This window comes from Natator depressus, chromosome 1, assembly GCF_965152275.1.
Source record: "Natator depressus isolate rNatDep1 chromosome 1, rNatDep2.hap1, whole genome shotgun sequence".
NCBI classification, from domain to species: domain Eukaryota; kingdom Metazoa; phylum Chordata; order Testudines; family Cheloniidae; genus Natator; species Natator depressus.
The window spans coordinates 145,299,331-145,325,804 of NC_134234.1; the positions used below are offsets into that span (position 1 = coordinate 145,299,331).

Below are 26,474 nucleotides of genomic sequence, written 5' to 3' on the forward strand. Positions count from 1 at the left end.
CAGGGGATAAAATGTCTTATAGCTATGACTTGTGAGGCAGAGAATACCCAAGACCCTGCTCATAAGTATTTATTTCTCCAGTAATTTTTTATTCTAGTTTTCCAGAAATGTTGATTTTCTAACTATTAGATTCTTTTAATATATTATTTTTGCTTGATTTTCCTTTTTTTTCTTTTAGTTATATGACTGTAAATTACTTTACATACAAGGGTTTATTGAATTAAGCAAAGAAGCACTCAGGATAGTCCAACATATTCTACTTCTTAAATTTGAATTAATTTAATCTAAGATTTGCTTTTGGCCACAAGAATAATGCAAAGACTGAACAATGTGTGACAGAGCCTTTGTGTAAAAGGTCATCCTGCGGCAAACAATTCTTTAATACCAGTTCAAAAGTAAGACGCCTACATACTACAACAAGCTATAAATTTCAACACTACAATTGCAGCTTCATGATTCAACACTTCTGGCCAAATGCTAGCAGGGTGCTGCACAGAGAAAACACCCAGCACAGGGAGCATGGAGTGGAAGTTTTCCACTCTAATCTTGACTTCCCCTACATCCACAGAGAAGCATATTATTTATGACAGGAATTATAAATGGTCATTTTAAGGTGGGGCCTTAGCATTCGGGGCATGATCTATTTGTGGGTGCCTCCTGACCCTAACAGAACCTGTGTGCCAACAAGTGCGCTCCGACACATTATTCATGCTCTCAGCAGGGCACAGGAGGGCATGTGACCAATGACCCAGAATGTGAGTATGCATCAGTGCTTATGATGTGCACCTGTCTTGGAATAATGTGCACACTGAGTTGGAATATGATCCTTCAGATCTATCTACAGGAATACAAAATCGGAACAGATTTGTGTGGGATGTTAAATATTTGGATTCAAGTCGCTGGTCTCTCACTAGCATTCAGAGACAGTATGGAAAGATGTGTTGACAGCTGACATCTATGCCTTAATTTACACTGTCACATGCTTGGACAAGCCTGGTGCAGTCACATTTTCCCCTCGGGTTTTTAATTCCAGCAACCCAAAAGTCCCTTTAACGTGCCCACCCCCTCTCTTATCAGTTGCTGTCCTTGGCCAGTGCAGTCCCAGAGTTGAGATGCATCTGCAGAGTTCACCTCCCACCCTCGGGTGGGGAGAGGGGGGTAAGGAGGCACCTTACTCGCTCCGCTGCTTGGGCACTCACTCGCCGCCCCTCTCTGCAGGGCTCTGCTCTGGCACTCTCTGCCAGCTGCTCTGCTGGCCACTTGCCATGCCTCTCCACCAGCTGCGCCTCTCCACCAGCTGCCCTGCTGGTCACGCTTCTCCACCAGCCATGCCAAGATGTCTTCAGGGTCCCCCACTTAATATAGCTCTTAGTGATTTCAGCTGTTAGTGGGGGAGCCTTGCTACTGGTACACACTGGGCAGTCTCTTGTGTCAGAGACACTGCCCCAAAACAGGTCTAATACTTAGACCCAGGTATAAGTGATTTGACCTCTGCAGCATGTAACAAGACTCTCATTGAGTCTAAATTAGCTCTGTTATTACACAGTGGAGAGAGGAAGGGTCAAATGGTGTCTGGGGCCCTTAGGCAAAACACCTGGTACAAGTACCTGTCCCCACCCTCTCTCAACCCACTGGGCTTTGGAACCCTTGTCCCCTGCCTAGCGAGTGTTGTTTAATTGAGGGTGAGTCCCTCAATCGGGAAATGCCAAGCACAGTTCTGCTGCCCTGGATTCACACAACAAGGATAACAACACTTTATTTCTCCTGCCCCAATAATAGGGAGACTGGCTATGTCAAAAGAAAGCTTGGGGTCAGAGGAACTGAGTATTGGCAATTTCCATTTGTGCTACAGCGGGAGCTTAGTATGCTGGCAAAGTCCCTTTTCCTGCTGTAATGACAAATGAATCAGCCATATAAAGATGATTTGCATAAGCACATAAAGATTAAAACCAGGAAAGGTAGTAAGGAAGAACTACTTATCTGAGCGCTCAGTCAAAACTACTCTGCAGTGACCTGACTATGTCTCTTTCCCCTTCTATTATGCAGAACACAGTCCTTCCCTGAAGAATTAAATGAGTTTATTCTTTATTCTTTCTGTCTTTGAACATGCCAGCCAAAAGTGACTATTTGGGCAACCAATCCCATCATGCAAATCACCTGGGCAGGGTAAGTGTGCCCATGCAAACAAGATCAGCTCCTGAAGTCCTTTTCTACAGATCACCACTAGATGTTAGGGGAGAATTCATTCAGACTCTGCTTACACTAAAAATCATGAACTTAATAAAGACACCGGATTTATGGCTCATTACAACAATCTATAACCCATTAACTATAAGGTGACGGGTCATCCCTGAACTAGAGCCTGATTAAGCCACATGCATTGAATAGTTATTCTTGTGCTAGGCTCCAACCAAACCACAAACCAGGAGGTAGTCTGGGGACTCTCAGAGCAGATGTATAAGCCACTGTCAGAAACTGTGATGAGGATGTGGGGCCTAGTGGCCGGATCTGTGGCAGTTGGGCCTAATGGTCAAAACCAGGGGGTCAGAGCTGGAATCAGGAGTCCACAGCAGGATTGAAGCAAGGCTGGAGCAGGACTAGGAATGTGGCTGGAGCAAGAGCAAGTCTAGAGCAGACTAAGACTTGTGATTCTGTTATCAGGCAGGGGAGAATTCCAAGCCACGAAGTGACACTCAGCAGACTGAGCTGCTGTTTCTCCTGTGAAACTTATATACCTGCCTGGAGGGTCATCAAACCAGCTCCTGGCTTGTGGACTGGCTGGAGCCTAGCACAGGAATGACTCATCAGTGCATGTGATTTAAAAAGGCTCTTGTTCAGGGATGACTTGAAGGTCCACCAGGTTAATCTGTTGAATGATCCCTTAGGGATGTGTAGTTTCCTTGAGGGTCAAGAGGTATACAAGTGTTGAGTTGAGAGCTATACCCTGTCTCTGACAGCCATGGGAGGATGGTCCTGTTGATGGTCAGCGTATTGTTTGTAATCCTCCTTGGCAGAGTTTAGGTGTGATTTTAATTCCTCTTGATTGCAGTGGACATGTTGAATCAAATCAGAGGCCACATGGACATGGGAGAACAGCAATACAGATGTATGAAATGAGGGGTAGAAGCCATAACTGGCACAGAAAGGACTGTGGCAGATTGATCTGTGATCAGAGTTATTGTAAGCAAATCTGGTGAAAGGCAAAAGTCAGAGCCAGTCATCTTGATGATAGTTGATGAAGCAGCAGAGATATTGTTCTAGAACAGTGGTTTTTGACCTGTGTTCCGGATTTAATTGACCCACCCAATTCAGTAGTTCATTGATCAATGGAAAGGCATATTTACTCTTGATAGTGATACTGTTCAGCACATGATAGTTTATGCAGAGGCACAGAGTGCCATCCTTGTTTTTGACAAACAGGATTGGGGCCTCGGCAAGGCACATCGAAGGGTGGATAAAATTCTTCACTAGATTTTCATCAAGGAGAATTCTGCGACAGTTGTAGGGCCTGTGTGGGGGCAGAGCACTGGCATTTCTTTTATTGAATACAACCACAAAGTCCTTGTATTTTGTGGGGATTGGTGAATGATCTTCACTTGGAGCCTGCCATTTGCAGAAAATGGTGGCCTTGCCCAGATTGCATCTAACATCCTCGACATCAGGTTGGACATCAGGCACTGATGCTGATAATAATCAGACTCAAATTGCACTTCTCATGTTCTCCAGGAAATGCCCAAATTGTGAACGTAGAGCCAGGGGATGCCAAGCACGAAGGACTCATTCCACTTCCCAACCAGGTTAAATCTCAGGATTTTCTGGTGGTCTTCAATTACAGCTTGGAGTGGTGCAGTCTCATAGATGATGGGGCCCAAGGACAGCAAGCTGCCAATGATTGCCTCCACTAAGTCAGGGGTGCGCTTTCTGTACACCAGCATCTCTGCTGTGCACCTGATTCTGTAAGACACTCTTTCTGTAAGGATGAATTTTCTGTTCTTTATCTACTTCTTGTCTTATGTTTTCTTCCTGTTTTTCTCCTCCAGTTTTCTCCTTTTGTCTCTCTTGTCTCCTCTCCTCCCTCTTGTTTTATTCCTCTTCCCACTGTCTTGCTGTCCTTACCTCCTTGCCCCTGTCATCCCATTCCATATTTTCTCCCTCGAATAGCTCTGTAGTGCATCCACAGATACACCTGACCACCCTCATGTGGATCTTCCCATTCCTCCAAGGATATACCAAACTGGAAACCCTCACCACATATAGCAAAGTAGTGGGGTTGTTTGGTTTGTTTGGGTGGGTGTTTTGTTTTGTTTTTACTTTGTTGGGGGTGGGGTGGGAGGCTGTATTGCACTAATGTACCTCTAGTAAACTTAGGAAAAAATAAACGTTTTCACTGAAATTCAAAGCCAATTTATTTAAAATAATTACATTCATATTGGAATTGGATTTGTACATATTTTTTCTTTTACAAAAGAAAATATTAGGCATATGCACATTTACAAATACCTAAATGTTACACATAGACTGATACTGCCCCTTTAATAAAGTTTAGGTGAACTTAGGAGTTACTTAAGCGAGGCAGTAATCTTTCAAGTTCCTGTTTTGTGTAAATACCACTAACTTAGCTGGAATGATTACAAATCATATTATTGGCATCATTTCATATAGAGGGTGGAGCAGTAACCGTAAGCTTTGTAAATGGCAAGATTCAACACATTCAAGTAGAAATATATTCAGAAATATCTCAAATTACTGTGTCCACATCAGTAAACTGTGATACATTTTTCTAATGGATGCAAGCAGATACGATTCAATGTTACTTATTCTCACTTTAACATTCTTATTGCCATGCTGCCCTGCATCTCAACTCTCCTTTGTAAGGATCACTAAAAGAGACATTCTTCATTTTAGACTCAAATTTACTTCCATCCCACACAAAAACAAACTGTCCTGTCTCTTTTGTTATGGGAAGATGTTGTCTCCTTTTGTCCAAACCAAAAACATGGCCTCTCTTCCTGACTCTCCTCATGGATGTCCAGCTATTAGCTCAAACTCAACATGGCTAAAACAGAGCTCTAGCTCTGATGCAGGGAACAGAACCTATGTTTACACCATGCCGCAGTGCAGATTACGGGGGTGTGAACTGCAGAGTGTACCAAAGTGTTGCAGTGTATTTCCCCCATGTAGGTGCTGCTGGTCCAAACTAAAAGATACTTAGTTCGCATTAACACAGTCCTCTTCAAACAGGAGTATGTTAACACAAGCTAGGTACCTTTAGTTTTAGTTCATGTTAACACCATGCGCACAGGGCAGTTACAGTGCAGAACTCTGGTGTGCACTGCAATTCACAGCCCTGTAGTCTAAACTGCAGAGGCGGGTAGACAAGCCTTTAATCTCCCCCCACAAAACCCTTCCCACTATCTCTTTTCTCAATCACTGTGGACAACACCAGTATCTTGACTGTCAGTCGGGGTTTGACTAGACTTGACAGTTTCAGATCAACTTGATTTCTGGAGAGATAAACTGTTTTGCTTCCACATACAAAACTGTTTTGGGGTTGTTTTTTTTTTCAAATTAATTGATATCTCACCCTCCTCTAATTAATCCACTTTGGAAGCAAGTTACCACATTTGGGATATGTTTTCCCACAATAAGGTAGGTGTGGACACATCCCCATTATAATTAAACTGCTCTGCCTGAGGCATCTGCTCATGGAACTCGGTCCACTGCTGCAACAAAGAAAAGGAGCTCTGCTAGGGTACAAAAATATCAGGGACAATAACAGGACCTCTGGCAGAGCTTGTATGGCCAGTATCTACTATGAGGAGTTGTGCTATATTTTTGAAAGGAAGGCCACCATCAAACACTGGCATGTTGTGGACTTCACTGAGGATGCCCCCGTGGACATGAACCAGGATACATAGCAGGAGATTGACCCAGACACCCAGGATCTCTTCAATCCACTAAAAAGTAAAGCAGAGACAGTACCAAAGACCGAGGAGATCCCTGAATCACAGGTGGAGAGCCAACCTGACTGCTGAAGAGGGGACTTCTTCCAAAAAGTATGATGTGTTATATTACAATACAAATGTGCGGGGTTATTTAAATAACTTTGTTCCGGGTACTCTCAGGGCACCACCATGTTTGGCTAGACTTTCTCCGCCTCCTCAGATTTTAGCTGTGGTGTATTGAAAATTTTGTTAAAACTAAAAGCTCTCACTTTAATTTTTAAGGGATTTCCTGGTCCTGTTTGCAGGCTAAGGAAGCATGTGATCTGAATCAGCCTGAAAGAAGCCAGCCTAGATCAACCTGGATTGAGTTGTGCCTTTCTGCCTGCTTTGACTCTCTCTCTCTGGTTTTGGTTCTTGTGTGCTAGAGTTCTGGATTCTAAGAAAGTAATGTTATGTGGCAACCTTCCAGAAAAACATAAAATACTCTAAATTCTCTGTGTGTATGCTGAGAACATAACATTACATATTCCCTCTGCCAGGCTCAAATACAGCTGCGCTGGAGAATTTCAAAGCTCCATACAAATTATTCATCTGAAATATCAAATTCTAAAAGCATCAGGAGTAAATGTTCTTGATCCCTGTGACCCTAAGAGCCCCTTTATGCCAACTGGCAAATGGCCCATCCAACAAACCGTTGTCACAATATTTAGCCAAACGGCATCATATAAGGTATCATATCATATAAAAACTGGTGAGACACTTGTCATGGAAATCATTGTGTGATACGTGTATGGGTTGTGTACAAAGAGTTATGTATGTATGCTGGTAATATGTAACACATTGTGATAATTGTATGCTGGTAATATGTAACACATTGTGATAATTGTATGCTGGTAATATGTAACACATTAACACATTGTGAAGGTAGCTGATAAGTTTATTCTAGAACGTTTCCATTGTAAATCAAGCAAGGCAGTGCCGGAGACAAGGGAAGTTCATTTGTACCTTTCATTTCTACCTGAATCCACATGAAAAGTAAATTAAGAGGGAGCAAGGATGGCATCAGCTTCCTTCAGCACAACCAGTAAGGGAGAAAAACTTTATCTGGGAGTATGTTTGTTTGAAAGTCTTCTTGGAGTGAGTCCTAACCAGGTTAGCCCAGCTCTTTGAAGAAAAAGGGCTGAGGGCTGCTTTGCCAGAGAGAGAAATGGGCAGGGGCTGAGGGAGTGAGAGAAATATAGCACACTCCCCGCACTTTCCCTCTCCCTTCCCTCGGGGTTCACGATTTGACTCCCCGCGTCTGGGCTCTGCCATCAGGAGACCCCGCCCAACCCACTCGCAGAGCCAGCGGCCCGCCTGCGACACGTGACCGCCTCCAGCCGCAGACTCAGCCTCGAACGTTGCCCCCTTGACCGCGCCTCGCCCCCCTCCGCGCCCCGCGCGCTGATTGGCCGGGGCGGCGCAGCGTGTCGGCCGGCGCCCCCTTCCCTCTCCCCGCCCCCGGAGCCAAGAGCGGAGCCACGAGCCGGTTACGTACGCAGGCAGAGAGGGCGCTGGAGACGCCGGGGAGCGTGTTGCCCTCCAGTCCGCGGCCAGGGTCGCCTAGGAGACGCGCGGCTCGCGAGCGGCTCCCATGGCTGCGTCGCACCGGGTGGTGCTGGGGCCGCTGGTGGGTTCGATCGACCAGGGCACCAGCTCCACGCGCTTCCTGGTGAGTGACCCGCCCCACGCGGGCTCCGCCTGCTGCTGGGGCGGCGCGGTGCCCTGGGACGGGGGGCCGCCCGCGGCCGGCCGGTGCCCCCTGGCTCTGCCCGCGGCGGCTGCTGCGGCGTCCGGTGCGCCTCTGGCCCCGTGGCAGGGGCCGCCCCCAGGGAGACCCACCGGTCTCTGCTCGGAGACCCACCGCCCCGCCTGTGGGCATGGGGAGCTGGCCAGCAGCCCCTCTGGTAGGCGGCGTGATAGCCGGGCCTCGTTGGGTATGTCCACACGCCCTGGCTCAGACTCCGGTTTGACCTCCCTTGGAGAGACCAGCAAGCCCTCCCTGCCATCTGCACGTAAATCACTCTGACTCGGACCTGCAGTCCCAGGTGCCTGCTTAGGGGTGGGTCAGAGCCTGAGTCCCCTTGTGAATTGGGTCCAATCCCTGTCACTTTGCAGGCCGGCGTTACAAGGTCTACGTAAAAAGAAAAGGAGGACTAAGGTGCCACAAGTCCTCCTTTTCTTTTTTGCGGATCCAGACTTACACGGCTGCTACTCTGAAAGGTCTACGTAGTGCACTATGGCCGAGTTAGCAGCACTGTGGGAACTGGGTCTAGCCATTGTAAACCTAGGTTCACAATGTTGTGTGGGTGATCAAGCGTGGGTTTGGAAACACTGGTACACCACCGTAGCGCTTGGGTCAATTGACTTAAACTCGTAGGCTTCGGGGCTAAACGTTGCAGTGTAGACATTCAGGCTTGGGCTGGAGCCTGGGCTCTGAGACCCTCCCTTTTTGAGGTGTCTCAGTGTCTGGACTCCAGCCTTAGCCTGAAGGCTACACGGCAGTTTTTAGCCCTGTGAGACCACGTCAGCTCTGGGTCCCATGGACCTGGGCTTAGTGTGCAGCGCACCGTTGAATCCGCTAGGTATTTCGCCACTGAGTTCAGTGGCTGCAGGATTCTCCCCATGGCTCTGATTATCTATGGCTACATTGCACCTTGTGTTGTTGCTGACACGTACGAAATGTTACTTTTCTGATTTGGGAGTGGCTTACATCCACTGTGAACCTAGCCAACATGTGTAGATGTGAAATGTGTAAACCAGGTGTCCGCACAGAATCCGGTCCCATGGCTTGCCTTAAAGTTACTGATGTTGTGTAGTGTAAAATAGCACAGTGACTCAACTGCACTGCCACTCTGAAGCCTGTTTCTGCCTATATGAATAATGATTCCTGCTAATGCCAGGGGTAGGCCCTAATTCTGCGAAGACTTAGCACACACTTAACTTTACACACTGAGAAGTTCTAGTGACTTAAATGGACTTTTCACAGTGCATAAAGTTTAGTCTACAGGTCTTCGATAGGTCCTCAAATGATAAAGATAATTAAAGGCCCTGGTATGCACCACAGCTTAACTAAAATATATTTGCTCTGAAAGCTAGTGCACAAAGCTTAAGGCCAGTAATGGTTCTTTTATTTTATTTTATTTTATTTTATTTAAAAAGCCAAATTGTGAGTTATTTGTGAGGGCGATTTCCGAAATTGGTTGTCAGCTTATTTCCCAGAATTAATTATAGCTTGTTTCCCAGAGCAGAAAGTGAAACTAAATTGTAGAGAAGGGAATTGTAAAAATAAATTAATGGATTATTTAATAATAACCTAGTTTAATTGCAAAATGGAGGCCCCAGCCATTTGGGTGCTGCTATAATATAAACCTTCATTCAACCTTCCCACCATCACACTGCATGCAGAGCTTCCCTTGAATCTCACTGGTGATCTTATGCAAAAATTGTGGACTCAGCATATTTTTGTGAGTAGGAATGAGTTTTAAATTATGTAAATTGCCTATAAATGTTTTTTTTCTGATCAACAGACTGGAAGAGTGTTGGACTATTAGAGATCATAGTAGGCTAAAAAAAAATGTGGGAACTAATCATACAGAGAGACTAAAACTTACTATATACAAGGTGCTGCCAAATGCACAGAGTATACAAACTGGGGGGGCTGGGAGGGGGAAATATTCTTGTTCTTGCAGGTTGCCAAAAAAAAAATTCCTACATTGAATCTATTCCATGCAGATGAGTTGCTGAAGAGGGAGACTAGTCTGGAATTGAGTGTCATCTTGACCGATGTGAAAATTTATTTCCCCTTGCCCTTTTCCTTATAGAATTGTCAAATGACAAAATAAAATCTGGGCGTGGAAAGGAATTCTAGACTTGCAGCTGAGGATTGTCCCTTGTGGTGGCAATACATGCAGCTACCTTGCATGTGCCAACTAGGAAAATGAAAATATGGAAAAACTTAACCTAATTTCAAGTGTTAATCTGCTTTTATTTGTACCAGTAAGTTTATTTGGCAAAAGCTCCTTTTGAGTAGACTTAAGAGACTCTCCCAACTTCAAAATCCCCCTCCCCCTTTTTTTTAATCAACTTTAGTTACATGTAACATGTCAGGTTACTTTAACTATAAGGATTGGAGAAAGTCTGTTTTGTTTTGTTTTTAAATGTCTCCTTTTGACAGCATTTTGTATATAGTCAGACTATCATTCACCCTTGTGAGATTAGTTTCCTCTTCTGGTTGTATTATAAACACACAAAGAAGAGGAAAATATTTTTAAAAAACAGAAGTGTGATTGTAAATTTCCAGGAATATATAGGTGCAGCTGTAGAACCTGCAACCACTCCTAATTCTTTAATTTAAAAAATTGCAAAATGTAGCTGTTTTCTTAAAATAGCGGTGTGATTGAAATATTACAAAAATAAAAAGTGCCATGAACTTGAATGTCAAGAGACCTCCTTTTACCTCAGTGAGCAGAGAGTTAACTCATAAACACCAACATTGTGAAAAGAGTATAGAGGGACCTACGCTCTACCACACCATTCGCTCAGAATAAATGTATACGCATAAAATAGAAATAACACTAAATGGCGGGGGAGACTTGCTGAGGGAACATACAATTTTACAAGGGAAATGTTTCATGTACCAGTCTACTGTTACAAATCTAGTGTTCTGTTAGTCTGTTTTTTCACTAGATCTAGCCTCTTCTTACCTGTCCACCTTAATGTCTTGGCTTCTGTGCTTGTTTTCATCTTCATGCATGTCTTTCCCTATCATTTCCAACTGTTTTTCTTTCTTTTTATGTCTGCATCATCCATCTCAGTAGGAGGCAACAGTTACTTACCTTGCTTATGTCTATTATTAATACAGAAGCACTTGTAGCAGCGGTGTGACTATTACTCTGACCACGTGATTTTAGGCAACTTCCAAGTGATATTTGCTATTGTCAGGAGTAAAGATATGGTCATGGAGTTAAAATGCTGTGCGATTCTCTTCCTTGGGTGAGTGAGAAGAATGTGTGTGAATCCTACATTGCATTTAAACCTTCTGGATACCACTAAAAGATATTCAAAGTATGGGTGGAAAAATCAGGTAGACAAAACAAATGCTCCTACATGGATTAAGATGGTACCTTGTGATACATCTTGACAATTACTTTAGCAAAGCTTTTGACACGGTCTCCCACAGTATTCTTTCCAGCAAGTTAAAGTAGTTTGGGCTGGATGAATGGACTATAAGGTGGATAGAAAGCTGGCTAGATTGTTGTAGGTTTTTAAGGTCAGGCTTAACGAAGTCCTGGCTGGGATGATTTAGTTGGGGATTGGTCCTGCTTTGAGCAGGTGGTTGGACTAGAAGACCTCCTGAGGTCCCTTCCAACCCTGATATTCTATGAAAAGGAAAAATAAAGTAAAATTCTGCACAACTGCAGACTGTCACCTTTTGTCCCTTAAACTTATTTCATTCTTTGTCAGTAGGTACTTTCTTTGTTTCTGTCAAGTGGCAGCCCTGGAAGCAATAGTTTATGGGGGGGACTTTTTAGTCCCTCCCCTTTTTACCAAAAATCCTAGGTGTTTGACTCCAAACACCCTTTTCTACCTCTTTTTAGAGGCTGATGATTAAGTTTTTATGAGGGTTTTGTTTTCTTTGCCAAACAGCAAAAGGCACAACTTAAACCAACAAAACTGGTTTAACTTAAAAACAAAACTTTTTCAGAATAACAGGGAGAATCACATTAAAACAAAAGAAATGGCATATCTAACATATAGCTTGACACTCCTTAGAGATTTTTTTTGTAAATATGACTTCATTAAATCTGTTGCAGCATTGACTGTACAGTCAATGCAATTAAAGATGTATGCAATAAAATTGTTTAAGGGAGAATGCTGGTTTAATTTTTCAATCATTTGTTGTAAGACTACCTGTACATGACGAGAGCTTTGCAACACCTTTAACCAGACTTTTGTGATTAAATCTCAGTGTTAGTAAAGTAGAAGCTACAGATAGACAATGCTATACAAGAGAGCACGGAGGTATATAAAGTATCTTGGAGGTCACCAAGGGATCATCAAACTAGCATTTTTTTGCACTGGAACTTCCTCAGGGAAGGATTTCCCTCGCCCTGTGTAGGTAGATTCTAGAAACTGATAAACTTTATTCACTGCAAGGAATATTCACCCTCTCATCCTTCCAATGCTCAGCCTGTGTCGCATCCCTCCTCTTGTCTCCAATTCCTTCCTCAGTTATAGTCTGTAATCCTGGTTTGAAAGATGTTACAGAACTCACCAGGCAGATGTTACATTGGCATTTCAATAATTTAGTGTTTTATCAGGTGTTCCATAGCAGGATGGGCATTCAGCAGTCTTTTCTGCATATGGTTGTTACTGTCCCCTGTACAATCTAACCCCTGACTTCCCAAACTCTGGGGCTCAACTTTATCTCAAAACCTAGCATTTTAAATGGCCGTTTGATCTTATCTATGACCTAGTCACCCAAAGGTTCAAAGTGACTGACTCTTAGTTTGCATGTCAGTTATTCCTGGCTGAAGCAGTTAGCTTGAGCCAAATCTGGTCTCTTTTTTTGGGCAACACTATTCTATCCTGTTGTCCAGCTGAAATTACATGTAGAGGCTGTAAGTAATCCCTCAAGGGGTTGGGGAGAATTTCCTCACCACAGACATTCTGTTGGGCTGTTATAATAGCTGGTCTCTCATGAATCCCAGTGCAGGGCATCCGTCAGGAAGGCAGAGCTGTAATGCGTGCCACAATGGTCACTGGCAGCGTTGGGCTGACTGCTATAACTCAAAGCAGCCCCGAGGAGTGCTCAAGTTTTGCTGGCAACTGTCTTGCCCCGAGATATATTGTGTCAATGTTTGACTTTGTTTTTGTTTTGTTTTTCGATATACCATTGCAAGAGGTGTATGTTAATGTCATGCTGTACGGTAACCTATTACATTGCAAATGGCTCCAAAGCTATTTCCTTATATCATGTTAGTCCCTGCCTTAATTTAATGCCATGTATTGCATCAAGAGAAGCAAAACAGTGTTGCAGGTACTAAGTCCATAGTCTCTGTAAGCAAAATGACAAATACAGCACTAAAACAACTGACCAGTTTGTCCTCACACTCTGTTACCTTCCACTTCTGTATAGAAAGATTTTGACTTACTCTTAGCACATTAGTTTATGCTGCTTCTCCATTCTTATTTATACCTTTGGTAACTAAACATCGTAATGGAATTCAATGTGTGCGTGCTGGGAATTGAATGAGCACATAAGTCTGTGTATTGCAAAATGACTACAGAAGTCAAGTAGTAAGTTTTATGTGGCTGCTAAGTGCACATTCAGGCCAAAATGAACTTTTGATTGCTCTTGCCTGAGATCATCTGAATCAGTGGGGGAGGAAGACTGATTGGGGGAAGGGACAGGAACTGTCTCAAAAACCTGGTTTTATTTTTGGCTTACCTGCATCACTGATATCAGAACAGATTTTGTCAATCTGGCTTGTTTTTTCTGTTAAGTATTGGTCTGGTGTCTAAAGCATGTTTTGGTTTTGCTCCATGTGTTAGGAGGTTAGGATTGCTATATAGGAATGGATTGTTTTCATTTGTCTTCAGGTTTTTGATCTCTGTCTTTGTGGTAGAAACAGTGTCTGCTGTTTTGGTTGAGATGGTGCTAGAAGTAGACTGAATGCATCTAAGGAGACCAGAGGGAACACTTACCCAGTTGTGCTCTGTCAGTATTCTGGCAGGTGTTCTCTGTAGGGATGATTGCAGTGGTGGAGGATTTCTATTGAGAATTTGTCCCAATTGATGACAGCGTCCTGGTGGTGGTAAATAGTTATGTGGGAACCAACACCAAGGCTGGCAAAATGGGGATGAGCGTGCTGCCTTCCCACTACTTCAGCCCTTGTTGGCTTGGGAGTGAAAGCTTTGCCTGGCTTAACATGCTGCCATTAAGCTGTCTGAGTGACTTCACCCATTTGTGCCAGCATCCTTCATAGCTGAAAGAAAGACAGGAATATGCTGTCCTCCATTTGGGAGTGTGTCTGAATGTTGCTAATGTGCCAAAAGGTGTAGCCTGATCTTAGTGAAATAAATGCTTAGCAAATGGTTTTGTTACTCGGCTTTTGACTTTTTTTTTTTTTTTTTTTTAAATTCTCCTTATCTCTTTCCTCTTGATGTGCACACACAAGCCCTTGTAATCATTAATGGAAGCTGGATTGGTGCACTGAGGAAGAGATTATTTATATTGTCATAACACCTAGAAGTTCTGATGCCAGGCACTGTACAAATATGTAGTATAGACAGTCCCTTCCTGACCTGAAGAGTTTAGTGTAGCTTAATGCTAAGACTGAACAGGTAGATGAAACAGAAGATGGGTAGATAGAGGGAAGAGGAAGGATGAGATAACCGTAGTATATTGTGTGTAATCTAGGTGTGCATGCCACATAACTACTAGGCAAGGGGCAAGTTAACAAGTGGCAGTGTTCTCTGGCATCATAGCAGAAGTGAGTCTCTGAGCTCAATTTTATCACTTTGGACAGTACAGAAATGAAATCACTTTACCACCTTCATGACTAGCTACTTGATTTGGAAGCATGGGTGGGGATAAAGAAAGTAGCTATAACGTCTAATGTCACTTGGTGTAATTTTACACGCAGGCCTAGGTTGCTCAACTAGGGTTGCCAGTTGTCCGGTTTTCAACCAGAACAGCTGGTCAAAAATGGTGCTCTGGTCAGCACCATTAAAAGTCCAGTCGGCGACGCAGCGGGGCTAAGCCAGGCTCCCTGCCAGCCCTGGCTCTTCACGGCTCCTGGAAGCACCCAGCATGTCCAGCCCCTAGGCGCAAGGGCAGCCATGGGGGCTCCGCCCACTGCCCCCGCTCCGACCACTGGCTCCACAGCTCCCATTGCCTGAGAACCACAGCCAATGGAGCTGCAGGGCTGGCGTGTGTGGGCAATGTGTAGAGCTGCCTAGCCCCTTCATCTAGGAGCTGGACATGCTGGCTGCTTCCAGGATCTGCCTGAGGTAAGCGCTGCCCATCTGGAGCCTGCACCCCCTCCCACACCTCAACCCCCTTCCCTGCTCCCCCTCCTGCACCCCAAACCACTCCTCCCCTCCCCACCCCAGAGCCCACACCCCCAGCCATAGCCCTTACTGCATCCCACCCCACTGCCCCAGGTTGGAACCCCCTCCTGCACCCAAAGTCCCTCCAGGAGCCTGTGCCCCTTCCTGCACCCCAAACCCCTGTTCCCCAGCCCTATCCAAAGCCCACACTCCCGGCTGGAGCCTGCACCTCAACCCCTGCCTCAGCCCTGAGCCCCCTCCTGCACTCCAAACCCCTCGGCCCTAGTGCAGAGCCCTCTCCCACACCCTGAATCCCTCATTTCTGGCCCAACCCCAGAGTCCACACCTCCAACCAGAGCCCTCACCTCTTCCCACACACCAAGCCCCTGCCCCAGCCGAGTGAGAGTGGGGGAGAGTGAGCAACGGAGGGAGGGGGGATGGAGTGAGCAGGGGGCAAGGCCTTGAAGAAGGGGCGGGGCAAGGGTGTTCGGTTTGGTGTGATTAGAAAGTTGGCAACCCTATGCTCAATGGAAATGTAACATACTTTCACTTTATTATTGTCTCCTCATATATGGTTTATTTAATCCTGTAGGCATAAATTTATTTAATCTGTATCCTTGTTGTTTGCAGGTTTTTAATGCGAAAACAGCAGAGCTCCTGAGTCACCATCAAGTAGAAATAAAACAGAAATTCCCTAAAGAAGGGTATGATCTCTGTATATCTTCTATTCCATTTCTGTCTACCTTTCAATGTGGCAAAAGCCTATTTAATAGGATCTATGTATGCATAATTACACTTGAAGTCAGTGAGTAATCTGTTAAGAATATGGAATCAGTTGCTAATGTTTTAGAGTGGTCGGAAAGAATAATTAAATAGATCCTTTTTTTAAAAACAAAACAAAAAAACTCCCTCCTTTGTATGGCCTAATGGAAATCTTATTAATTCCTAAAAATGTTTGTGAAAGTTCAACCCTCGCAATAGGCACTCACCCATTCTTTCTTCCACTGTCCAGGCTTTCTTAAAATGGTGAAACTATTTATTCTCTTGACTGACTTGCTTATCTTTACATTCTCCAGCTTCACCTATGGAGTCTGCACAACTTATTCTGTAGCTCTAAATTTGCTGTACACTGTTCACCAGGTGTTATCTCCAGACTCTTCCCCCTCTGTACTGAGGCAGTATACATGTATCTATAGAAGATTTTGAAATACCACATTGACTTTTTCTCTAAAAATGCAGACTGACTATTCAAACTATTCGTTTGCTTGATTAAACAAACACTTTCTATATGATACAGAATTAGGTTGTCATTCTGACATGGAATCAGAGCAAGTTGACTAGAGGGAAAAACTAGCTGAGTTAACTTTTTGATACTCTTTAATATTGTGAACATGTGACTTTATGGCCTGCTCTTAGAATTCGTATGTAGCTCTCCATAAATGTAACATCTGCCTCATGTTTTGGTTTTTTTTTGATTGCTGTCTAATATTTGTTAAAGATGGGTGGAGCAGGATCCAAAGGAAATCTTGCAATCCGTTTATGAATGTGTGGAGAAAACATGTGAGAAATTGAACCAGCTAAACATAGACATCACCAACATAAAAGGTATTGTTGCAATTTCTTATGTGTAACTAGTTGCTTTTGAGAACATGCTTTGGGGACTGGGGAAGGTCAGATCATCCAGTAATGAAGCCAGTGATTAGAAAGGAAGTAGGATTTAGCCCCATGTCAAAAAAAGCTCTGCGTGTTGGGGAAATAAGATATTGCTGACACTTACTAGCCGTGCATTGTTTTGCCAAATAGACCAAATAAAATTCTCTCCCCGGGGATTGCAAAGAGGTTATGCAGCTAATGGATGAAATACTGATCACATTACACTGCAGTGCCTGCTGTTACAAAACTTCAGTTTCTTTGTTCATGTCTGTTTGTGAAAGTTAAACAGAAGAATAAGAGATGTAGAGCAGAGTTCAATTTTTTGAAATGAGAGAAAAGTGGTATACCAAGAAAGTAAAAGGCATAAGCCAAAAGGTTTTTATTTTCCTTTCACTTCCTTTTCTTCCTTGCCTGCCCTCTAAAAATCTCTAATGTGTACTTTTTCCCCCCCTTCCTTTGTTTGTTTTCCAGCTATTGGAGTCAGCAATCAGAGAGAGACAACTGTGGTTTGGGACAAGACAACTGGAGAACCTCTATATGATGCTATTGGTACGTATCACAGTGCCTGCCTGGTGTATATGGCTTCTTAAAGTTTATATACTCTTCCTTTCAGTACAGCCTTGCTGCAGTTTTACTTGCAGATTTTTAGAAATCCTATATGAATCTTGTTAGAACCTGCAAATAATGATGACAACTTTCGGTGGCCTTTCGGAAAAGTTGCGTGTTTGCAACCACTGATGCTGCAATTACACAGAAAAATATCCTAGTTAAATACTCTCTCACATCACAATTTAGCTTAATAAATCTTTTAATCAGGCTTCAGCAAAATAGAATGTTCACAGCTTGTGTTTGTCAGAGGTCTGAAGTTCTGCCTTGTCTTTTGCTGTAGAATTGAAGGGCCCTAAGAACTTTCAGAAACCTGAACTTGGCATTGCTTTGAGAGAGGGGATTTAAGTTCTTCCTTCCAAGTAGCTTTTTGTGTTTAATGTTCAAGTGTGTGACATTTAAGACTTTTTATCTTAGGTAAAACTGAGCATCAGTAATTCTTTAACACTGTTTACTACTGTAGTTGAGTATTCACAGAGAAATAGTAAATCAACCTATTACTGTATGTACTTTAAGCTTCCTAGTTGTGTGGCCTTGGTCTTCTGGTAAACTATTAAGTGTGGTTACTCACTCACTTGTTTGACCTCTGTATTGTTCATGAATAGACTGAGAAACACAAAGTATATCCTTTGTAGCCTCTCTTTGTAGAAAGTCATATTGTGATGTCACAGACCACTTAGCCTTGCAAATAGAATGAGGTTACCTGTCCCTTCTACCTTTTTACAATGATACAGAAATATGCATAAGAATATTTTTCCTATCAATTTTTTCTTTACTAAAAATATTTTAGTGTGAGTTTCCTGGCATTAAGGACTTCAGCAATTTTTAGCAGAAGCTATACAGTTCTGCTGTTCTTTGGCTATGACAAATAGCAAATGGTGGTTGAATTATTATAAATGTTTTGTGTGTGTGATCTATTTTGGTTTGTAGTGTGGCTTGACCTGAGAACCCAGCCAACAGTTGAGAGACTTCTTAAAATAATTCCAGGGGAAAATAAATCCTTTTTTAAGGTAAGGGATTTTTCTAGAATATCCAGTTAGTAATGCTTTAAATTAAGATTTCCAAATAGTCTCTGTGTGTGTTAATAATTTTCTATTTGAAGTCTTGGGCATTATGTACCAGATGCCTGTCTTAAACCCACTAAACTCAGAGTTAGGGCTTCCACTAGAATAGGAGTTAATATGGTCTTTAACCCACTTTCCCATCCTACGTTTGTCATACTAAATAATTATTAGAGTAACTTTTAATTTATAGCATTAATTTAATATGGCTAATTTGAGAGTTGAGAAGCGGTTTCACTACAGTCCATTTTCCTTTCACATTCAGCTTTTAACCTGGTGGCTGTATGCTGGCCAAATGATGTCCAGCTTCTTTGTTCTATAGCCACACCTGGTAGGAGTGGGTCAGTGAACCACCGTATCAACTTGCTTGGCTATAAAGCTACAAATGTAACTGAAAGTTCATCCTTTCAGTGTCAGGTTGCTCATTGCAACATCAGTGTTTGCTGTCTTACCCCAAGCAGCTATCGCATACGATGTCTGCATATGCCTTTATCTTGTTGCCACGTGGAAGGTCTTTGAACCATAAACTGATCAGTTGTTGTGATCATCCTTCATAGCATGTTGGTCTTTGGCTTTCGTGTGTGAGGGTTTTACGGTATTGGGAATGCTTGGTCTTTTTTAAAAAAGAAGAAAAATAAGGTTTAAATAAAGAATCTTGAGTTTCCTTTCTCTTTCCCTAACTTCATAGACAAGTACAGTAGTCACTGGAGGGGATTAACTCATGGCATGTCCTAAATGACTCTCACTCTTGCAGACTAGGACTGGCCTTCCGCTTAGCACGTATTTCAGTGCAGTGAAACTTCGATGGCTCCTAGACAACGTGGAAGAGATCAGGCAAGCTGTTCGTGATGGGCGAGCTATGTTTGGTACTATTGATTCATGGCTTATATGGGTATGTGTATGGGGGTTCTTTTTAAAAAAAACTTTTTTGTACAACAGATTTTCATTGTCCACCTCTATACCAACTGTTGATAAAGGAATTCTCTGGAGGTCACATAACCAGAACTATATATGTTGTGGAACTTTCTCAGTACTTGTGTGGCTACAAGCAACATTTAAAAAAGAAACGTGTTTAAAAAAAAAAAAAAAAATATCTGCTGCCTTAGAACATATGGGTGGAGGAAAAATTAAAACTTACATAAAATTTAGACTGGTAACCTTTCATAATCCCCGTTTTGTGTATATGCATTATATATTCTGTCCATTATGGATATCCTGGTCTTGCTCTTCATTCACGTATTGCAAAGATATCAAAGTTCCAACTTATCTCAGGGGTGCAAAAATACTATTTCTATTTCTCAAAATACTGTATTGATTTCATTCTTGCTAAGTGTAAAACCGACTATTAAACTGTGGCTTTTCAAACTTTCACCAGTTACTGGTGGGCTAGTAACTGGATTATTTTGTTTGAACTGTTGACTAATTTTTTATTATTATTTATTTTTTTACTAATCTTCTTGGTTGCTTTTTCCAGAGTTTGACAGGTGGGAAGAATGGAGGTGTTCATTGTACAGATACCACCAATGCCAGTAGAACGATGTTGTTCAACATTCATTCCTTGGAGTGGGATTCTGAACTCTGCCAGTAAGTCTAATTTTTCATTTAAATCTGTTGAAATAGCTGTATTACACAATGATGTGTAAAGACAGACACTAATTGTGCTTTTCAAAGTAAGAATCTTCCATCAATGCTTGTCTGGTCACATTTGTGACCAAGAAGAGCGATTAGTTGCATTTATTATGGATATAACAATTAGGGTTTATTCTCTCTAAATAGCTACATAACTACTGTTTGGATTAATGAAAAGGCCAGATCTTAGTGTCTTTCTAGATTGAAAACCTGGTACACAGAAGTGATTTAAATATTAATAGTTTGCCTTTAATTTCTGAGTTACCCAACTACTCCTTCAGCATGTTTCACAAGTATAGTGCAAAATGGTAGTCTCATTGCTTTAAATTTACACTTAAATTCTTTGATTTCCTAGCATGTATTCACTTTATTTTATTTCAAAATAGGAATGATTTTCCAAATACAAAAATGGAGTTGGATCTGTCCATAAAATGCTCAACAAAGCAAATATTGCTTCGTAACTCAAACATTCCAATGCCCTCCCACATCTTACTAGGAAAGACATTAGGTCATGATCTGAGATATGGCCATCAAAGTTCCCTTTATATTATGTTTAATTTGTCTCAAAGTAGAAAATGTGTAAATAATTTCCCTAGCATAACTAAATGCAAAATATTTTTTTTTTCAGTTTTTTTGATGTTCCTATGGAAATACTTCCAAAAGTGCGGAGTTCCTCTGAGATTTATGGTTTGATGGTATGTTTTCTCAAAGATATAGCTATTGGGGCAGGGGGGTGGATTGAAAGACTTTACACTGATTAAAAGCAAGCTAATGGCTCTCTAGTTTTCTAGAACAATGTGGGTTGCTTTATCAAACGGTATGAATCCAATGTCAGCATCTGTTAGCCTTTTTAATAGTATGTATGTTAAATTAAGATAACTTTGCAGATAACAGCACTCTTGATGAGTGTCAAACTAGTAAAACTCAGTTGGAAAGGGTTTTTTTGAGACTAGTAAATATCTGATTCTTATTGCGAAGTACTTATTCAATTTTGATAAGTAGCTGGTGAATTAATCTATAAGCAGCAGATTAAAAGTAATAGCTTCAAATAGTGCCCTTCCTGGGGCCACCATCCAGTGCTCCTAGAACAGCCAAAACTCCCATGGGCAGCTTCCATGTGAGTCTTCCTGGTGGCAGGAATGCTGGGTAAATCCCATTCAGCGTTGCATCCCTGTGGGATTGAGTAAAGGATTTGGTAGGGTTCTGTGGGAGTTGGAAGAAATGCAGATTCCATCTTGTATTTCCTCCTTTTGAGAAGTAAATTCTAGTTGCTTGTGTGTCAGTAAAGTTTGTTACAAAAACATGTTGGAGCATTGCTGATGTGTTTGTAATCAAACAGTGCTTTTGGAGCACCTGCAGAGACTTTCCCCAGGAGTGATTGCTGAACTGTGTTCATGCAGTTGAAAAGAGGTGGAACTTAGTAACAGAACTTCATGGCTGGATGAAGGCTGCAGGACAGGATCCTGTTTACCTATTTGGAACTTATTTTGCTTTAAAGGGTGTCCTTTTATGTTAACTCCAGAAAGATTCTGGATTGCTCTTAATTTAAAAAAAAACAAAACAAAACAAACCCCCAACTTGTAGCTTTTTATTTTTTTATTTTTTTAACCAGGTTCTAAATGTGCTTGCTACTAGGAATCTTAGTTGGCGTCTACTAATTTGAAGGGATTAGATCAGAGTGAATTTTATTCTGACTTGAACCAATGCAGCAACTGGAAGAAGAGATAAAGCCGTTCATGGGAAATGAGACAGGATAGCTGATTATGAACTTTTTTTGTCTTTCTCCTTCCTACCTATTATTATTATTTTCTTGCTGACTATAGAAAATGTGCCCTAGCCTGGTGAGTAGAGACATTCATTAGGCTGTCCACAAGTTTGTCTCATCCATTCTGTTCAGATACAGTGCATTTCCATTTACTTAGAGGCATGCAACATAACATTTGTAAAACTAGCAGATCCAGCTAGCGTCTCCAGATTGAGACATTGCAGTTAAGTGGCCAGTGTTACTAGTACGTTTGCATAAATTTCGAAGACTTGACAATTTCATATTTATAAAGAGAAACAGGTATGTCTGGCTTTGTAGTGAGAACAACACATGGTATTTCAGTGCAATAGAAATAAGGTTTGTAATGTTTGTTTAAATAAATTTTAATATAAAACTATCAAAAAGCCCAATCAGTTAAAATGAGAGTTTGTGGAAACTACTGAGATTTCCTAATTGGAAATGCACTGTCATGTCTTATGCATGACCTCAATGAAAATGTATGGTCACAGTTCAAGAAAGAACCTACTAGTTAATAAAAGCAAAGGATATTTTAAGTAGGACTGATTCCTGGTGATGCCTGTAGTCATTTACAGGAATACAGCTGAAGAATCTTTCTAGCGCATGGTTGTTTTTGTGAAGTGCTGCTTAGATTGAAAACACTGTGTGGTCTTAAAATAGGACCTCTGTTGTTGTTTACTTGTTAAATCACCTTGTCACAATCACTTGTAATAGGAAAGTGCCTGTTCATAGTATCTAGTTGAACCTTATTGTTACAGGCCACATGCTAGCATACCACAAATGATGGCCTGTTTCTTATTTTAACAAGGTTGCTTTTTATTTTAACTATATATGGAAAACTAACAACTAAAACTGGATTCTGGATTCCTCTATCTTAGGCTATGGAGTAAATGCATGAATCTTGCTGTTTGTTGTTTTGATCTTAGACCTGATTTGATGGATTAAGCAGAGGTCCTATTCACACAAGAATTCAAACCAAGCTGCTGTAGCAATCCAAATTCCTCCTGTAAGCACTAGGACCTGCTCTGTCCCTTAACTGGAAGGCATCACTCTGCCTCAGTGCTTCTCTCTTGTATTCTACGGAGGGGAGGAAGCCAGTTACCCCACCTCCCCACATGGGGAATGTTGCTTTGGGAGGTGGATTACCTACGTTGATGGCAAAATGCCTTCTGTCGATTGTAGAAAATATCTATGCAACAATGGTACAGTTGCTACTGTAGTGTAGAGATTCCCTGAGAAGGCTATTTTCTGGTGACAATAGCCAACGGGAATTATCTGCGTTACTGTGTTAGATGTAACTGACTGGTGGAGGAATAAGTTGGAGTAGCTTTGAAGAGATGTCATTGTGATATAAAGTGAAGTCAATGGGAGCTGGACCAAGTAATGTAGCGCTCAGTGACACTTTATGGGTTCCTGAGAGTGGAAAGATCTTTATCTCAAAATTAGTCAGCAGACTGATCTATAAATGCCATTTTTATCAATGACAGTTGTTACACCATATGGCATTGATAGTAAAATGAAAAAGTGTAAAAACACAAACAAGTAGAAAGAGTTTACAATGTTTTTGCGGAGCGCCTCTGAATGAAAGGAAAAGTGTTGTTACAAGCTGGCTTCTTCAACGTAATATCTAGCTTGTGCCAAGAAGCAACTTTTCCGTATTGTTGAAACTTTCATCAAAGCACAGTTTTCCTTTTAAATGCTACCTTTATTTTATTTTTTTTAATTTTTAAAGGCAGTCTTTTGAAATGGCAGTGTCATGCCTTGTTTTTTAAGTTACTACCAATTCTGGTATGAGGACTCTTTTCTGCAACTGTTTCTGTCCACACCTGAAGCATGCATATCTCCATTAAAAACTGAAGAGTGTCTTTCCTTCATTGCTTAAATGTTACAATAATTAAGCAAGCAGTGTGAAATAGACTGAAGTTTGTCTTTCTGTATTTTTGTCAGAAATCTGGAGCCCTGACAGGTGTGCCAATTTCTGGGGTGAGTTCTTTTCCAATTTGAATTCTGGCATGAGGACTTGGGTCTGCCTGGAGAGACCCTCACCGGATATAACTTAAAAATAAACTAATTATTTTAGAAAATCAAGTTGTATTTGCAACAATTTTCATTTTAAGCAAGTACAGTATACTTACACTAATAATGAAGACTATTATTAATTAAGGCCTGATCATGCAAACAAGTACAGTAAAACCTCAGTTACGAACACCAGAAGTACGAACTGACCAGTCAACCATATACCTCATTTGGAACCAGAAGTACATAATCAGGCAGCAGCAGAGACACCCTCACCCCCCCAAAAAAGCAAATACAGTACAGTACTGTGTTTAACATAAACTACAGGGAAAAGGGGGGTGTGGAAACAGCATTTTTTCTTCTGCATAGTAAAGTTTCAAAGCTGTATTAAGTCAATGTTCAGCTGTAAACTTTTGAAAGAACATCCATAATGTCTTGTTCAGAGTTATGAACATTTCAGAGTTACATAAAACCTCCATCCCCTGAGGTATTCAGAACTCTGAGGTTCTACTGGATGTTAGCAATTTAACTCTCACAAATAGTCCCATGGAAATCTAGGACACTTCACAGTAAGTAAACATCATAAATGGATAACTCATCAGAAAATGAAAGCTAGCCATATAACAACCAGATCTACATGTACAAATCTTGAAGTGAGCTGAGAATTTAACCAGTAATGTCAAACACATGCAGATATTGCACTTGATCACACTTGCTAAATTAATTGTTACCATAGCTGGTGGTACTAATTGGCACTTTTTGTTGGTGGTTTCAGTAGAGGGGAGAAGGAATGAATATACATGAAGGCTGTACTTGTGTTCACTACCTTCTCATTTACAGTGTACACAGTTGACCCAAATTGGGATTATAAGCCTAGAAGAAATTGATTTAAGGTTATTGTTGTTACACAGTGATTCATATGCACTTCTTTGCTAAGAACATGTCTATCCTTTCAGTGCCTGGGTGACCAGTCGGCTGCTCTAGTTGGACAAATGTGTTTCAAGGATGGACAAGCAAAAAATACGTAAGTTAGCACAACAATATTGAAAGCAAATATTAGATCATCTTTGTCTAGCCCTGAATGTAGGGGGTGTGGGGGAAAGCTGGATAAGGTTATAAAGGCTAAACACTAACAGTTTGTGAACACGAGTGGCTGCAATTCCTTCTTTTTTAAAAAAAAGATATTAAATGGCAAAAAAAATCAATTCTGTTAAGGTTGCCTGGCAATAGCTCGTGCTCTTCCAGAATGTCTACTTCAGCAAAACTCATACTTGTGAAAACCAGGAAATATTTAGTTAAAGTACATGCCCATTCAGCCTTAACTCTGCCCTCTTTGAGTGATGCCCCAGTAAGCCCATGTATTTGCACTTTGCTTTTTGCCCTGTACTGAACAGGAGCGACCTATGCCTGCTCTACACTCACGCTTAGCCTACTCTACAGAAAGACCACCATGCCTACTAAAGTCCTTCAACCCCTTCATCCTTATGGATACAATACCATCAAATACTGGCCTTCGCTTTACCCATCATTATACTCTCAGACTACTCTTATCTCCCACCTAACTGCAAACTGTCCCCCTGGCAAGACCTCCCCATGCTCTGCTAGTGTGGCTGCATGTTTATCCCCTTCTGGGGACGTACCTTAGCTCTCATACCTTAAGAACATAATTTTCAATACAGATACATAATTCCCTCAACATTACATATACACATATATTTTTGCAATGATTATGAAACCAGTTGGCGACTGGTTCTTGGTAGATACCTCACATGCTGCCTTCTGGTAAATATAATTGTGCATATATCTAACCTATAGGATCCCAATATGTACACCCCTCTGCCAGTTGACCATGAACCTCTTGCTGCCGCATGTGTGTCGCTTTTTCCTTTTGACTCTTACACACAGGGATCAGAGAAGGGGCTCGCTCACATACCCTCCGAGGGCCATAGCCCCGATCACCACAAATTGCAATCCCATCTCTTTAGAGGCACTCCAGCTTATTCCTCAACCATTTAGTCAGCTACATCTAACACAGCGAATGCAGATAATTCCCAGTGGTTATTGACTGCTCCAAGGGGACAGAGTTAAAGTTGCATGGACATTTACCTTAACTCAGTATTTCCTGTTTCCCACAAGTTTGAGTTCTGCTGACTTAGACACTCTGGAGGAGCACAAGCTATGTTTGGGCAATCTTCACTCTAAGTTAATGAAGCTTTTTGCTGTTGGTTTTCGTAGGGTTTGGTTTTGTTTTTTTCGTTTTTAAAAGAAAAATGTTGATAGGCATCTGTAATTATCACATCAGTATGCGGTTCAGACACGTCTGTGGAGAGGTAATAAGTGTTCGCACTTACAAACGCTTTTTGTCAGTAGATCTCGAGGGAAAGCTATTTTTCTCCTTGTATAGATGAAACTATAGGGGAAACTGAGACACAGAGATGACCTGACTTGGCCACAGTCACCCAGCAGGCCAATGACGGAGCCAAGAATAGTCTGAGTCCCAGCCACTGGGGGGTCTACACATCCAACTGCAGCATAGGAGGCTCAGTGGTGTGAAGTGGCCCTTTCATTTCAATTAGATGTTCTTAGCTGAATGAGAATACCCCATGGAGATGAATATAGCCTACAGCAATACAGCTTGGAGACATATGTACTCATATGAGTGTTACCATCCCCCTCCACAATGCA

At 41.8% G+C, this 26,474-nt stretch overlaps 1 protein-coding gene across 3 annotated transcripts in view; it reads left to right on the plus strand.

Annotated features, from left to right (window-relative positions):
• The first annotated feature begins 7,444 nt into the window (after nucleotides 1–7,444).
• GK (glycerol kinase) overlaps nucleotides 7,445–26,474 on the plus strand; it is a 43,638-nt gene continuing 24,608 nt past the window's right edge. For 2 of the 3 annotated variants that reach the window (XM_074968420.1, XM_074968439.1), the window contains exons 1-11: nucleotides 7,445–7,656; nucleotides 15,672–15,745; nucleotides 16,540–16,646; nucleotides 17,166–17,243; nucleotides 18,231–18,310; nucleotides 19,116–19,253; nucleotides 19,836–19,945; nucleotides 20,619–20,685; nucleotides 21,814–21,831; nucleotides 23,721–23,756; nucleotides 24,746–24,813. In XM_074968420.1, the coding sequence (XP_074824521.1) occupies nucleotides 7,579–7,656; nucleotides 15,672–15,745; nucleotides 16,540–16,646; nucleotides 17,166–17,243; nucleotides 18,231–18,310; nucleotides 19,116–19,253; nucleotides 19,836–19,945; nucleotides 20,619–20,685; nucleotides 21,814–21,831; nucleotides 23,721–23,756; nucleotides 24,746–24,813 (854 nt within the window). In that variant the 5' untranslated portion in view covers nucleotides 7,445–7,578. The remainder of the gene's footprint in view (nucleotides 7,657–15,671; nucleotides 15,746–16,539; nucleotides 16,647–17,165; nucleotides 17,244–18,230; nucleotides 18,311–19,115; nucleotides 19,254–19,835; nucleotides 19,946–20,618; nucleotides 20,686–21,813; nucleotides 21,832–23,720; nucleotides 23,757–24,745; nucleotides 24,814–26,474) is intronic. The other variant, XM_074968429.1, reaches the window with a different exon arrangement.